Source organism: Anas platyrhynchos, chromosome 15 (genome assembly GCF_047663525.1).
Source record: "Anas platyrhynchos isolate ZD024472 breed Pekin duck chromosome 15, IASCAAS_PekinDuck_T2T, whole genome shotgun sequence".
NCBI classification, from domain to species: domain Eukaryota; kingdom Metazoa; phylum Chordata; class Aves; order Anseriformes; family Anatidae; genus Anas; species Anas platyrhynchos.
This window is the reverse complement of record NC_092601.1, coordinates 11,091,045-11,105,172: the sequence shown is the minus strand read 5'-3', so window position 1 is coordinate 11,105,172 and position 14,128 is coordinate 11,091,045. Positions and strand designations below refer to the sequence as shown.

Genomic DNA, 14,128 nt, shown 5'->3' with positions numbered 1-14,128 from the left:
CGCACTCCCCCTTTAATGCTCCATAAAACGATCACATTTTCCAAAACAGTGCTTTGGTGAGAACTAGGGCTGCTGGCCATAAATTTTTCAGCCTTTCTGTCCTCCATTCCTCATGCTGTGCATTGCTCTCAGCACTTCCTTAAGATGCCATTTGTCAAGATGCTTTTCCTCAGGTTTGCTGCCCTGGCATTGCTGGCAACAAACTCTGCAGCTGGCAGATCCACCGGTGCCAGGACAGCAGGAGCAGCGTGTGGAAAACCAGAGGAATATCATTCTGGTTTTATTCTCCAACTTGTAAATTTGCTGATGGTCCTGACAGTAGTTTTCTGTATTTAAACCAAAGGATTAACTGCACAGACACCCACCACAGTTACCCGTGTTTTCTCCTCACTGAATTTGTTCTCCTGAAGCAAAAGCTGGAGCTACACAAGACAGCGTTCAGGATGGCCTTGTTTTTGCAAGAAGAATCCCTTAGCAATGCAATGCCACAGGCTCACCCATCCCATAGAAACACCATTCCCCTGTCCTCACAGACAGGATGCAGCAAGGTGGCAAAACATCACCACCCTGTTCTGGGATGCCGCAAGGACATTCCAACAAAATTCATCTCCCTTACAAGACGTGCACAGACCTTTGTTCTGCAAAGAAAGCTGTCCAGTTTCTGACTCACTGGCCAGACCCAGTTTCTGAGGCTAAATCACTCTCTTGGCCCTCTCCCCCAGGAACAGCTCATCCGTGAGCAAGGGGGAAGCGTTTTGGCAGCTCTTGCATCAAGGCTGCGTCGTCGTTCCCTTCCAACAACCACAGTACCCCAGTCCTACAACAAAATGCAGCCCTACCGTGTGATGCCTGCCTGCAGATCCAGTCCAGTGGCAGCAGCTGATGTGCACTTTGGGTGTTAGCATTTACACACTTTTCGGCCCTTACAGGATACATTCCAGCCCCCACCCATCTGATGAGGTAGAGTCCATCCTCAGGCAAAATAATCAAGTATCTTTCCTTTACTCAGTCACATTCCAATTTTCTGTCAAAACTCGCACACGTGGCCATAAAAAAACTACTCTACGAATCCGTAGCACTGCACATTATTGCAGAGATCTTGTTTTTCTCTTTCAGTGTCACTGCTTCACTGATTTCAATACTCATGGTTCTGTTTCACATATCTAGGGGGAGAAGGGAGGCACACCACATTTCATAAAGCCACTTTCCCTAAAATACAAGTGCTGAATCTTGACACTGCCTTTCATAATGAAAGAAGTGCTGGAAACATGGTTTCCAGAAGAGAACACAATCTCTGTACACAGTGTAATTACATCTTGGTGTTCTGCAGAGTAACGGCGTATGGCTTAAATGCTATTAATTGTGAGCAGTTTTGTTCCACAGGATGTTGTTCGCTGATAACTACTCAATTAGGGTTATTTTGCAATTAGTCTGCTCACAGTAAATTTATTGCAACCAGAGTCATCTGTGGTGCAGCAAATTAAAATGCTGTCTGGGCTGCATGTGCAGTGGCTCTTACATGCTTCTTAAACTGTGTATTGCTCATCACAGTAACTCTGTCACACTAACGGGTTAGAGCAACAGGAATTCAGCAGCAGCCAGTGTCACTGGGAATCCTGAAACCAGGAGAGAAATACAAATTTGGGGTCCAATGTGTTGTTAGATCAAACCCAGTAAGTCCAAAACCACATCAGAGTTGTGAAAGCTAAAGAGAGGCACACATTTCCATGTTTCTGTGGGCTTACCCATGCATATGGAGCAGGGGAATTTGCTTAGATACAGCTCCCGTCCTTTTAAAATTATACGGAGGACTCTCCCATTTCTGGGCCTTGAAGAACTGCTCTGCTCCACCCCGCAAGTATTTGGCATCTGGAAGGCTTATTCTCTCTCTTCCTGCAAATCAACCTCCTTCTGCTGAGTGCTTTGAAGTATTCAGCTACAAACATTACAGCCACGCACACTGCTATTACCTGTGCAGATTACGCAGTAAACAGAACTCCAGAGGCCTTTTCTCACAGTTTGAAAAGCAAAAGAAGGCTGTGTTTTCTAAAATGAAATGGAAAATTTTCTCCTCGGCAGCCTGTGAGAAACTGAAGTCTCCTGCCTCCGTGTGACAGAGCAGTGTTATCAGGAAGGAGCCCAGCAGAAAGCAGTCTGATCTGCAAAGAGCTTTCAGTGCTCATGGATGATGTGGAAACAGGGTATCTAATTATTTTTCTAGTTTACTTACGAGTTGGGCTTACCCCACAGGGATGAAGGTAGCAGAAAACCTGTTTGATTTATAAAGTAAGAGAAGAGAACAGAATTGCCAAGGGGAAATAAATTGTGGTCCCTTAAGGCTCTCTGCTTCCTCAGGACTCTTCTTTTGCCAGAACTACATTTTAGAAAACACCCCTAAAAAAAATAAAAATATGTATTTTTGGTCTATCTAGGGCCACAGATCTGGGTCAAGCATTAAGCCGGATAGGTAATTAATGATAAGGATGAGGCCAGGGCCTCCCCTGGGGATACAGCAGCCTGGAGAAAGCTGGCCCAGAGGAGGACTGAGGCAGATACGGCTTGGCACCATGCCTGATGACTCACAGACCCGGTGCCAAGGACTAAGGAGGAGCTGCGCTGGGTATCCAAAAAACTCACAGGTCAAGGGATTCAGAGTTGCCATGATCCACATGGGTGTGAAAAACAGAGAATCCAGGAACTGAATCCAGCCAGCAGGCCCCAAGTTGGGCTTTTTTCACTGCAGAAGAAAGAACTTCAAGTAGAAAGATCTGCCTGTGGACAACACAATGCTGATTTTCATATCATATCTGAGAAGGAGTGAACTGCCCAGAAGGATGTCTCTCTGTACCCCGCCCATGATCTGCACAGTACTGGATTTGTCCTCTCCTCATCTAACCTTGTGCTGGACCTAGTTTTCCCCCTTACCTTCACCAACTGCATTTCCCCTCAAAACACACTTCTACAAACTCCGAACACCACGAGTGACTTGCAGGCTGCCTGTTGCCCTGGGCTGAGCTTTGGATAAGGCAGCACCTAAAGCCTCTCACACCGACTCCCTGCTCTGTAGCATTTGTGCCCTGTTCTCAGCACCAGCTTGTTGGCAAACACTTGCAGGGGTGCTCAGCACGTCAGGCACTGCTGAAGTTCCCATGCCCTGTTGTGCTGCAGAACACTGCTGACTCCTGCAACGTCCTCAGTGGGACTGCAGCCCATCCACGCCTGCCCTCATGGAAACAACAAACACTGCATTTCAGCCAGCCAGCCAACATGATACTGCTGGCTTTCTTTCACCTTTCTTTTATAGCTGAAGATGGTTACATTCAACCTTTGTTGCCCCTTGCCTTTGGAAATAAAATACTTAAAGAAAAGAGCTTGTAAGATCCTGCTCCCATTGATAGGCACTCAAGTGAACGTATCGCTTCACGTTTATGACAGCCCAGCCGGATGGAGTCGTGGCTGTGATTGATAGCTACACTTAGCGACTTCGTGGTTTTGATCAGTAAGACGGGATCCAAGGGGATTAAATGCTGGATGACATCTCAATGGAAACTGTAGCACTGGGAACACATTTATACATGGGGATAATGGATGAACGTGCTTCTCCAGTGCATAAATATTTTAACTTTACAGCTCTGCTGAAAGCGGACAGGAAACCTTTTTTCAAACCAAAAGGAATAGCACTTGCATGCTAAGTACAAAGACTCGGAATGCCTGGATGTCTTACTTTTGCTGACAAAAAACATTGAGCTTTCTTGATGCATACATTAGCAAGACCTCTATACACATCTCCCCCTACAGTCCTGACAACATGGTGGCTTATATTCCCAAAACGTGATGGCCAGTGCTCCACAAACATCTGCTAATGAAGTTCAGCTCCTTTGATGCATACCTGGAAGACACCTCTGACGAGGGACGGAGCCAGCCTGTGGGTGCACAACAGCAGCATTTACATTCTGCAGTGGGGAGGAAAGATCTGAGATACAACACACTTAAGCTCGGACTGCGGATCTTTAACAGGGCTGCAAAATTTAATGGACCTACCAAGTCGTATCATAAAATGGGGCAAGACTGATGGCTGAACTGGGACCTATCCTGCAAAGTGCTCTAATGACTACTAGTAGACACTGGGCACCTTTTATTTTGGGGTTCCTACATGTCTGCCTTACTAGCCCTGCATTCAGACAAGTGTCTGGATCTCCTCCACACTTCTGATGTCCCAGTCTGCTTGTGCATTGCCACCTCCTGCATATCAGCTCATGTCCCATGCAATATGCTGCTGCTTTATCTCTTCCCCACAGCAAAGCTCCCAAGCAACCCTGTATGTAACACAGGATGTACAGTTTTCTGCCAAGGAGAGCTGGCTCTTGAAGCAGTAAACTTCAGCTGTCAGCAGGGGCAGCAAGAATAACCTTGAGGCAAAGAAAAGTCAACATTTTCCACAAGAATCCATCTGGCTAAGTAAAGACGTTCCCAAACTATTATTTCTAAACTAGTACCACTACCTAAAATAAAAACTGAAATGAAACTCTGGCACTACTAACCTGAAAAACTGTGGCCACAGTCTTTTTACACTTAGTATTTTAATGTAATATATCCCCATAACTCATAAACTATTAATAAATTTATATGTATTTTAAAAGAAAACCCTATTGGACAGCAACCCCATCTCTCTGGTGGCATTTTGTCCTTGATCCCACAAAGTGTAGGACAGTGTCTGCAAGGTGCTGAGCTCCATCAGGTTTCTCACACACCAGAGCTGAACCTGCTGTCATTAGACAAGAGGGAAGGACACCAAGGACAGGCTTGTCACAGTGGATTTCAGCAGCAGCACCCAAATGGGACCTAGGGGCACCTGGGGGTAACTCACTGATGCTCAGACTCTCACTGATGTCTGATTGTTTATTTTCCCTTTGACTTATTCTGCTTTCCCTGTCTCTCTCCCTGCTTCCCACTGAACACCAGGTCTTCTACCTGCTGCATTAATTCTTTATCTCCAATTGGGCCACACTGTGAAGATTTTCAACATTACCATGATTAGAAAGGAATAAAAATACCAAAAGAGACATGGGAAAAAAAAAAGAAACAACAACAAAAAAGCAAAACACAAGAACTTCACAACAAAATAATCACAGGGGTGGGAAATGGGGTGCTGACAGTGGTCACCACGGTAATATGCATCTAAATTAAAAGTTTAAGCTTCTTGCTAGAGAAATGCTTGTTTGTGAACATTCTCCACGACACCTCCTTTTTTCCCCATGTACTTAACAGGGAGTTTAGCCTCCTAATTTAGCCAAGAGCACCACCATCCCCCTGCTCCCTCCCCACCATGTTGGATCTACCCAATAGCACTCACTGCTGCGACATGGTGCAGTAAACAGGTAAGCCACGAGGGTTAGAGGATGCAAGGAAATATTCCTAACAAAAGGAGCTAAACACCCTCTAAAAAAAGCACTTTACTAAATGGGAAGCTGACAGCTAAATAAACAGTAGCACATGGAGCATTCTTCCTAAAAAGTAGGAATGGGTCAGCTCACACATACAAACCAAAAGCAGGCAGAGAGATACCTGCTGTATCTGGCTGCATGGAAAAACCATAAGCAGTAAAGCAGTAAAGACTCTGGCAACAAGCGGCACCTGACTTTCTACATCAGTAATTTAGAAAATTACTTTTGCTGATCAAAGAACATTAAAAATAGAAGTAAGCTACAAAATTAGATTTTTTTCATACTAAAAAATAAAAAAGGTTATTATACTTCTTACAATCACTTGTGACCAAAATTCTTAGTGGCTCTGGTTGTTAGCTGGACTCCACTGTAGAAACGTTAAAAATGGCCATATGGCCCCAACACCTTTATTTATTGCTCCCATTTATTGGTTAGCATAAGACAGCAAATTCACCATGGTTCTCCAATCCCCACAAAGCAGCCAACTCTTGTGCATTTAACAAGTTGTGCACCTCGCCTATGCTTCTCTATGCTTGTAGATAAAGAACAAAAAGAAGCAGAAGCAGCAGCTGAATACCCAGATCACGTACTGCAATAAAAACCTGGCGTAAGAAAAGTGAAAAGAAATTCAATAAGAATCTACCAAGGATCTTGTAATACGCGTGTAACTCCCTGCTTAAAACATCCACAGACTCTCCCTCGCTTCACAGGCTAGGAAACTACATTAGACATTTCTGCAATAAAGTCAGTTTTTGTTATCAGGAAGCCATTTCAATTACATACAATCCTTCCCCTGAGATACTGCTTTATTTCTCCTTCAACTCCCACCAACTTACCCTCCAGCGCACAGAAACGTGTCACCTTCTCCGGCATCAGCTTCCCGTGCTTGTGCTGGCAGTACACCTCTGCGATCTCCTGCCGGCACTGCTTCGACTTAGCCCGGGACATGGCTGAGATCGCCTCCTTGCCCGTTACCTCGCACTTTGGTGGCTGGTCGTATCGCACCTCAGGGGAGCTGTTTCCACTTTTTGTGAGATGATGCTGCCGGGGAGGCCTGTGAATGTCCTTCAGGTCGCTGTTGCTGCTGCTGTTTTTCCCAGGCTGATCACCCAGCTGCACCACCTCGTTGGAGCTCTTTCCCAGCAGCGAGTTCTCCTTCACTTTCTCCTCTTCCAGTTTCTTTCTTAGATGCTCCTTTTGCTTGCTTAGGGGTTTTTTCACCAGCTCAGACTGGTGTTTTTGTCTCTGAGTCCTGGGAGCAAAGTTACTGTTATCAATGTTTTCAAAGTCCTTGGGAACTGAATTTTCATTATTGCTGTCCGTTCGTGTTTTCTCCTTCGGTCGGTGGGAAAAATAGCCATCCTGTAAATGGGGAAAAAAATTACACTCACTAAGACAGTCACATCCCAAGCATTGCAAGCATTTCACACGTGAAACTTAAATCAGTTACTACCCACCATACAGAAAATAACCAACACCATGTCAGGGTTCATAAAGGAAAATCGAGGCTGAGAAAGCCTGAGCCCCCTGCTTGGGGTGGCGGGGGAGCAGATGGCCCTAAAGATGAACTTGGAGCCAGGCAGGCAAACTGTAAGGCTATATAAATGCTAACTCCAGGGAAGGGAGGTGTGGGACAGCAGTGGGGATGCAGGCACCACATCCTCTTCCAGCTGCAGCAGAGGCTGAGGAGGGCTTAGGCCGAAGTGTGCCCTTCAGCAGCACTTCAGGCACAGGCAGCCTTTGGCACCCTTTCTGCTGGCTTGAGTTGATCATATTCTGGGGATCAGACAGGCATGAAAGAAGTCCTCAGCAAAAGGCTTGAATTAATTTTCAGAATGCACGAAGAACAGTAAAACATTTGACTTCTCCCAAACACTGGTGAGACCTGGCCACTTGGCTCCCTCCAGACCTTTGCAAACCTTTCCTAGCTGGCACACAACCAACAAATTGAACGAATACATTAACAGGAGAAAGAGATCATAACACAGAAAAGAAATAGGAGGACTATCCCAGGGATCCTAGAGAGAACAGAGAACATGGCAATCTCTTCTAGAAAAGATGTGAAAGCCCAAGCCAAGAAGCATTTATCCGTGTAAAGGAACACAAAACAGAAGCCTGTCTGATAGGCAGCCGCAGATGAGGTTGAGCTGCTCCAACCACAGAAACACATCCTCAGCTACCAGGGGACACATTTTTAGACCCAAATATCTCCACTTACTAAAGCATTTAACAGCAGATGAAACAAAGGTGGAGTTGTTACTAAAAATCTGAAGGCAGGGTTATAGATATCAATAAAAACCTTTTTCCGTGCAGTTTTCTTTCCACTCCTGATAGACGAAATAACCAAATTTCAGTGGTTGCCAAATGACAGCATCAGCTACCAACGACTGATGGGAGTCATCCTCAGCAGCTATGAGCCACATTTCATATCCCAAACATTTTACCAACATTACCTAATTGTTTCTCCCACCTCTTCTGTGAGGAGCCATTTAACAGTCAGATTTTACAGACAAAGGAGGCTGAGATAATGACTTGTCCAAGGTCACCCAGTGAGCCAGTATCGCTTTGACCTCCACAGCTCAGCACTGAGAAATGTTTGAATAGTTTATTCACTCAGATGTGTTTTTGTGAGTGACTGAAGTGATGCTCTCACCAAGAATATCTCAGCTTGCAAGTAGCTTTAGCTATCACACATGGAATGCAGAGACTTAAAAAAAAAAAAAAAAACAGACAAAATGTTTTTATTTTGGAGGAAGTGCATCTTTCCAAAAAAATGTATGTTTCTAATTCTTAAGGGCAAAAAGCACATGTAAAATCAAGTTCTTTTCTGTGTTTTTATAAAGCAGAAAGAGTGTGTTTTTTTTTTTAATCTCAGTGAGAGAAAACAAAAATGCACAAAAAAAGCTTCAAGACAGCACTTGATCCCATGAATGATCAAACAAAAAGAAAACATACTTGTCCTATATCACCAATATATCTTCAAAGAAAAAGACCCCTGAACCCAGCAGCAAACTGCAAATAGAGCAAGACAAATGTGAAGTTTATTAACATCGTTAAAACATCTCTACCAAGGTGCCGCTGAGTAATGGGCTGATGCTTCAGATGTTTGATAGCTGTCATGTTCCTTTGTTGTTCAGCCAACTTGGAAACCTCAGGTTAGCGATGCCAGCAGTACATTTTGACTTGCTTTCGTTTAATGCACTTAGAGCAACATCTTGTATTTGTATACATGAAATAGCTCTGAAAATTCAACTGTCCTGCAGTTATGTTTCTACTCAGCTGCTGCTGGAACTCACCTTTATTTCTCATTGAATACTTAAACACAAGATGCCCTGCACTGCTGCCCAGCCATGGGCACAGCTCAAGCAAATTGCCAGCAGGCACAGAGATGCTGGCAGCAGCTCTGGACATGGCTGCACTGCGGTAGGGAGGGAGCCAGCAAACCCCAGCCCGTTTCAGGAAATGGCTGTTACTGTTCTCAGACCAAAACAGATCTTATCTTTGAGTTCAGTCTTGGGTTTAAGCCACCGTCAGAGAGCAAGTATCTCTCTGTCTGGTGTGCACAGCCACGTTGACACGGGGAGCAGCCCCTTCTTGTGTGGGTGACCGCTAATGTCTTTCACATTTTGGGAATTGGTTGAATGATTAAGATATTTCTCACTTACGTATGTATACACACACATACATACAGCTACATGCCTCATCTAACTTACACAGACTGCAAAGAACCAGAACAAACACTTTGATTATTCTTTAACACATATATAGGATCCCTTTTTGAGGGCAGCAAGCTGTACCCAGCTTGCAGTGAGGCAGGAACCTGGGGCTGTGGCTACCTGGTTGAACCCTAACTACACCAGGTCACCCTGATACCCACACGAGGCTGCAGGATCAGATGGCCAAGTCCTGGTGATGGAGCAGTGCCCCTGAGAGGCTGAAGTCCATGCCTGACCAGCTCTCATGTTGTGGGGCTGGGTACAGCTTGCTGCTCCTCCTTTCCAGCTATCAGCACACTCAAGGCCACCCACTCTGAATCTACAAACTAATAACATTTATTTCATACTTATGAAACAGCCGTGTAGATAGCATCCTGATGGCAACAGCTAATGGGGTGCACAAAAGTGTGAAAGTAAACAGCAGGCTCTTGCCTGGCTTCTTTTTTTTTTCCTTGGTTATATGATGCTTAAATACAAGAGGCATCCTAAGTGCTATTAATTCTATTAATAAAAGTTTTATGCCCCAAGCACAGCCTGAGCTATTCTTTATAAGTAGTCCTTAAACAAGTTGTATACGTGCGAAGGAAAATACAAATAAGCAAAGGAGAACTTTATGTGTTGCATTTCAATGACAGCAGTGTGCAAGAGCTACAGGGACACGGGCCGGCACTAATGGAAGTGCCCTTCTGGTTAGTTTTCCTTGATAATCCAGTTTAAAGCACCTTCCGTCTGTAACTGGAGCATTCTAGCATGCAGCAAGTCAGGGCCAAAATACCTGGCTACAACAATGGGAAAAAGTCTGTCTTCTCCATTAGCCTCTTTCCAGTGTCTCTAAAGCCGATGCTGTGATAGGATATTTCCGTCCATCTTGGCAACTCTCCCTCTCTCAGCTAAATGATTTTCCTCTCAAAGCTAAAAAAAGTAAATAAAAATCCTAATCTGTAAGGCAAGTGGCATGTTGATAAAGGAGAAAGGAGAGGAGAGCAAACTTCCACCGTTGGTTGGTTGTTTTTAGTGATAAGCTTTCTAACGCCCATGTGAGAAACTGGTGTGAAATTTATCTGCTGGTAGGGGCCTTTCAGCCCCGACCTGATGACCCATCCAGAACTCTGTAGCATGGAAAAGCCTCGAAGGATGAGGTGTGGGCCCATTCCTGGTACAAATAGCATCTGACATGATAGGAGTGGTAAAAAGCAGTGATGAAACCTCAGGAGAAAAGAGCAAAGTAAACAGAGGATTTACTGGCGTACGGTTCACCTCTTTAAACTCTTCTCCCCCTTCAAGTGCTTTCCTCCCCTCTGGGAAATGCTCTTCCAACTTTACACGCTGGAATTTGAGAAGACAAATGTATCATAAACGCTTCAAAGGCAGACACAAAACTGAGCTGGGCTTTACCCGCTCCCTGCCTGGGGGCACAGAGGAGACCACAAAAGCTCACTGCAGAGACAGGAGGAGCCAGGGCTAAAAATACAGCCCAGTCTGCAGAGCAACTGTGCCAACCAGGAGCTGTATATGTATACATATATATATATTTATATATACACACAACGTATATATGTACACTCTGACAGATGAAAGGGCATGTAACAAATGCCACAGTTGGACACAGACAGATTCCAGCCTCGCACAAGCCCAGGGCTCCCACACCTGCTGACACAGATATTAAATGCCACCAAGCCAGAAATCCCCATTCCTGTAACGCTGCATTTCTTCCTCACAACTTTCACCAGTGCCAGGCACGATCTGTACAGCGTAATGGTTTCAAGATAGAATCCATACGTGACAGCAGGATGCTCGTGGTTTGCAGGGCTGGGGAAACAAAGCCCAATGCTCAGAGCTTGAAAGCCTGAAAGAGCAGCAGCTGCTGACAATAAACTGTGTTCCTCTGCATAGTTTGGGGGCACAAGCTAAAGCAGCACATATGGGGTTAAGATAGGCTTAACTTGCTCTGCAATGTTTATTTTACCATGCTGGATTCATTGCAGCCTTTATGTGCCATGGATGTCTGAGATACTCAAGTCAGAACAAAGTCATCCTGGAGAAGGATGATGGAGAAACCAGGTGCAGCACCATGGCACTGTGGCAGTACCACGGGACGTACGTCAGTGGGCTTGCTGCTTGAAAGGGCATCCAACTTTTGGCTAGTTTTCATTAGCTAGATACCTTCAATACCTTCTCATTGATCTGTGTTTGCAAACCACATTGAATTCACTAAAAAAAAAAAAATGGAAAATTATACCAGGACTAAATTAGGAGAGCCTATTAATACAGCCTGTATGTAACCGCAGACAAAGATCAAAGCCATTTTTCAAGCCAACACCTAACAATGCTATTTTTTTTTGTCATAGCACAAACCTAATCTCACTCGCAGAATGCTCAGAAAAAACATTATGAAAATCACCATTTTGGTCATTGTAAGGGAGTAATTTCCTGGTACAGCCACAGATCAAAATAGGCTCTACCCAAAACCACCTAATTCGAGAGGGCTCCCCTATAATAATCACTGAGCATTACAGGCTTCAAACACAACGCATGCCGCCCAAGAGCCCAGGTATTTGACCTGCATTTCCATTACCCTCCTGGCAAAACACTCCCTTGCTGGCTGATCCCAGCTGTTCTTCTCCAGCAGCCTGGGAGCACGGCGGCTCCCCATCAGGGACATTTCCTTCTGGTGGGCCTTTGTGTTTGTAGCTCGGTCAAGAAACGCCCCACTCCTGCTGTCAGTGAAAGCCATTCTGCTGCTGTGAAGGAGCACAGGAACAGGTCAAAGTATCCCCCCCATTTTAAGAGCCAATTCTGTTTATAGCTTTTATAAAGAAACCTTTGGAGGGCTCTCCTCACTGTGCAGCACCACATTTCAAAGCTCATGCGTGACGCTGTGGATGTCTGTCAGCTAACACAGGCCTGAGAGAAGCATTTCCACAAGCAGTCCGAGCTGTACCTGCCCCTCAGGAGCTGTGTGGAGAGGCGAGCTGCCGAGTGCTCCATGGCGGGAGCGTCCATCCTGGCAGGCACAGCTCAAACGACAGTGGGGCCTCTGCGTGTGCGCAGGCCGCGACTCAGCAATAACAGGGGAACGCTCCCAAACTGGGAAGGAACACTCTGTACCCAGGAGCGAGCATGAGATCACCGCCAATTACACGCTGATTGGCGCTGATGCTAAAAATAACAATATAACATTAATGAAAAAATAATGTTTTAAGCTCGGAGCCATTGCATGTAGCGAGAGTCTGATTTCTGCTCCAAACCCTGCTCAGGCTTCAATTCGCCCAACTCCATCTTGAGCGTGTTTTATTAAAGTATCTATCACACAAAATGTATGCTCTTTGGCATATTAGCCACTATTTCTTTGGCGACTGAGTGTCTGAGGCTCAGGTACTGTGAGCTTGATTAGGTTTGAGGTCCCTTCTGCCCCAGGTCTCTGCGGAGGCAGGGACGCAGAGCCTTGGCCATCCATCGGGAAGGCCTCCATGGGCTGACGCTGTCCCCTCAGACAGAGCCACACTGCAGCTGCCCCTCACCTCACCTGGGCAAAAACAGAAAATCCAAACTCTTGACAGCCATCTCTAATGATGACAGGACTTTAATGACAGCCCGTTAACCACCTCAAAGGCTCTGTGGGTGCAACAGGCAGCAGCTCATCTGTGTACCCCCAGCTGCTGCCTCTCCCTGCACTATTTGAACCCGCATCTGTTCTACACGTCTGTGTCCCACTCAAGCACATCCAAACATAAATGAGCACTTGGGTTTGCTCAGCTTAGAAAATCTAGGTCTCACAAAATCTTTCAGTAACACTTCTGTAACCTGTGTACTGCAAGAGAAGTGAAAGGCCAGGACTGCAATACTGACCGAGAAAAAACTGCTGTGAGCCAGCAGCTCGCTTCGGGGTGTCCCGCTGTCCGCCTGAACACGTTACCAAGCCCTTAGGAATCAACTCACGCAGTTTCCAACTGACCCTGGACAGGGTGCCTCCGCCGACAGCCAGCACCAGACGCTGTGAATGTTAATTTTGGCAGCATGCAAAAAGCCAACGCTAGAGCAACTTCAAATCTGCTTTCAAAGCGATAACCTAATGCGCAGACAAGTCAGCAGCCACAGGGACATCAGAGCAAGCACCGGCTCCGCAGGCAGCGAGGGCAGGCAGCCCTTGTGCTTTTGAGCGCTCTGACCCGAAATACTGAACCCAATGAGCAGAGTGCACAGCAGACAGTTCAACACAGTGCAGAGCATCTCCTCCCGACAGTAAGGAAATGCAGGAGAAGTTATTCACTGTGCGATTCCTGTTATCGAGGAAGTCCTATAGAAAATGCAGACAGATGAACCACATGCAAGCATATGCCACAACATAGCCACAAAGCGTCTCCTAAATACAAAGCACTGGGCGTGCTGACCTCGAGGGCAAGGTATAAAAACTCCACACTATGGAAAACTGGCTTTTTTTTTTTTTTTTTAGGTAACAAAATACATCATAACATACGTGAACATATGTGGGCAGTCGTGCAGGCATCCACTATGAAAGGAGTGCCTGGAGCTGGTGCAGCCATTTGGCTCTGCCGGGGTGAGCTCTGCAGCTGCAGGACCCAGCCAGGCACAGAGGTGATGACCAGCTTCTAACTCACCTCATGTATCAAAGCCCAGCAGCAACCCAGCCAGCTTGTACAGGGCCATCTATTTTGCCTGTCTTGAGGCCAAGAAGGATTTAAACAGCGCTATATGAGGAAGATAATTAAAACAACTCTCTTCTTTGCTCAGTATTAATTACAGCTCTGTGGCATGTAATGCTTGTTAATTGTTCAATAATGACACCTTCCAATTGCCAGAGAAGTCAGTGGATGGCATCTCTACAAGCAAGGGCTGCTCCTGGACTAGATCTTTCCCTTTGCACTCTGGCCTTTGCACGCTAGAGGGACATTTCTTTGTCAGACTCAAAACCCTTCCCCCCAGCTGAACTACAAACATTACGCTACA

General features: G+C 45.7%; 1 protein-coding gene across 2 annotated transcripts in view; it reads right to left on the bottom strand.

Annotated features, from left to right (window-relative positions):
• XYLT1 (xylosyltransferase 1) overlaps positions 1-14,128 on the bottom strand; it is a 188,912-nt gene that overhangs the window by 93,507 nt on the left and 81,277 nt on the right. For both annotated transcript variants that reach the window (XM_027469334.3, XM_027469332.3), the window contains exon 2: positions 6,281-6,806. In XM_027469334.3, coding sequence (XP_027325135.2) covers positions 6,281-6,806 — 526 coding nt within the window. The remainder of the gene's footprint in view (positions 1-6,280; positions 6,807-14,128) is intronic.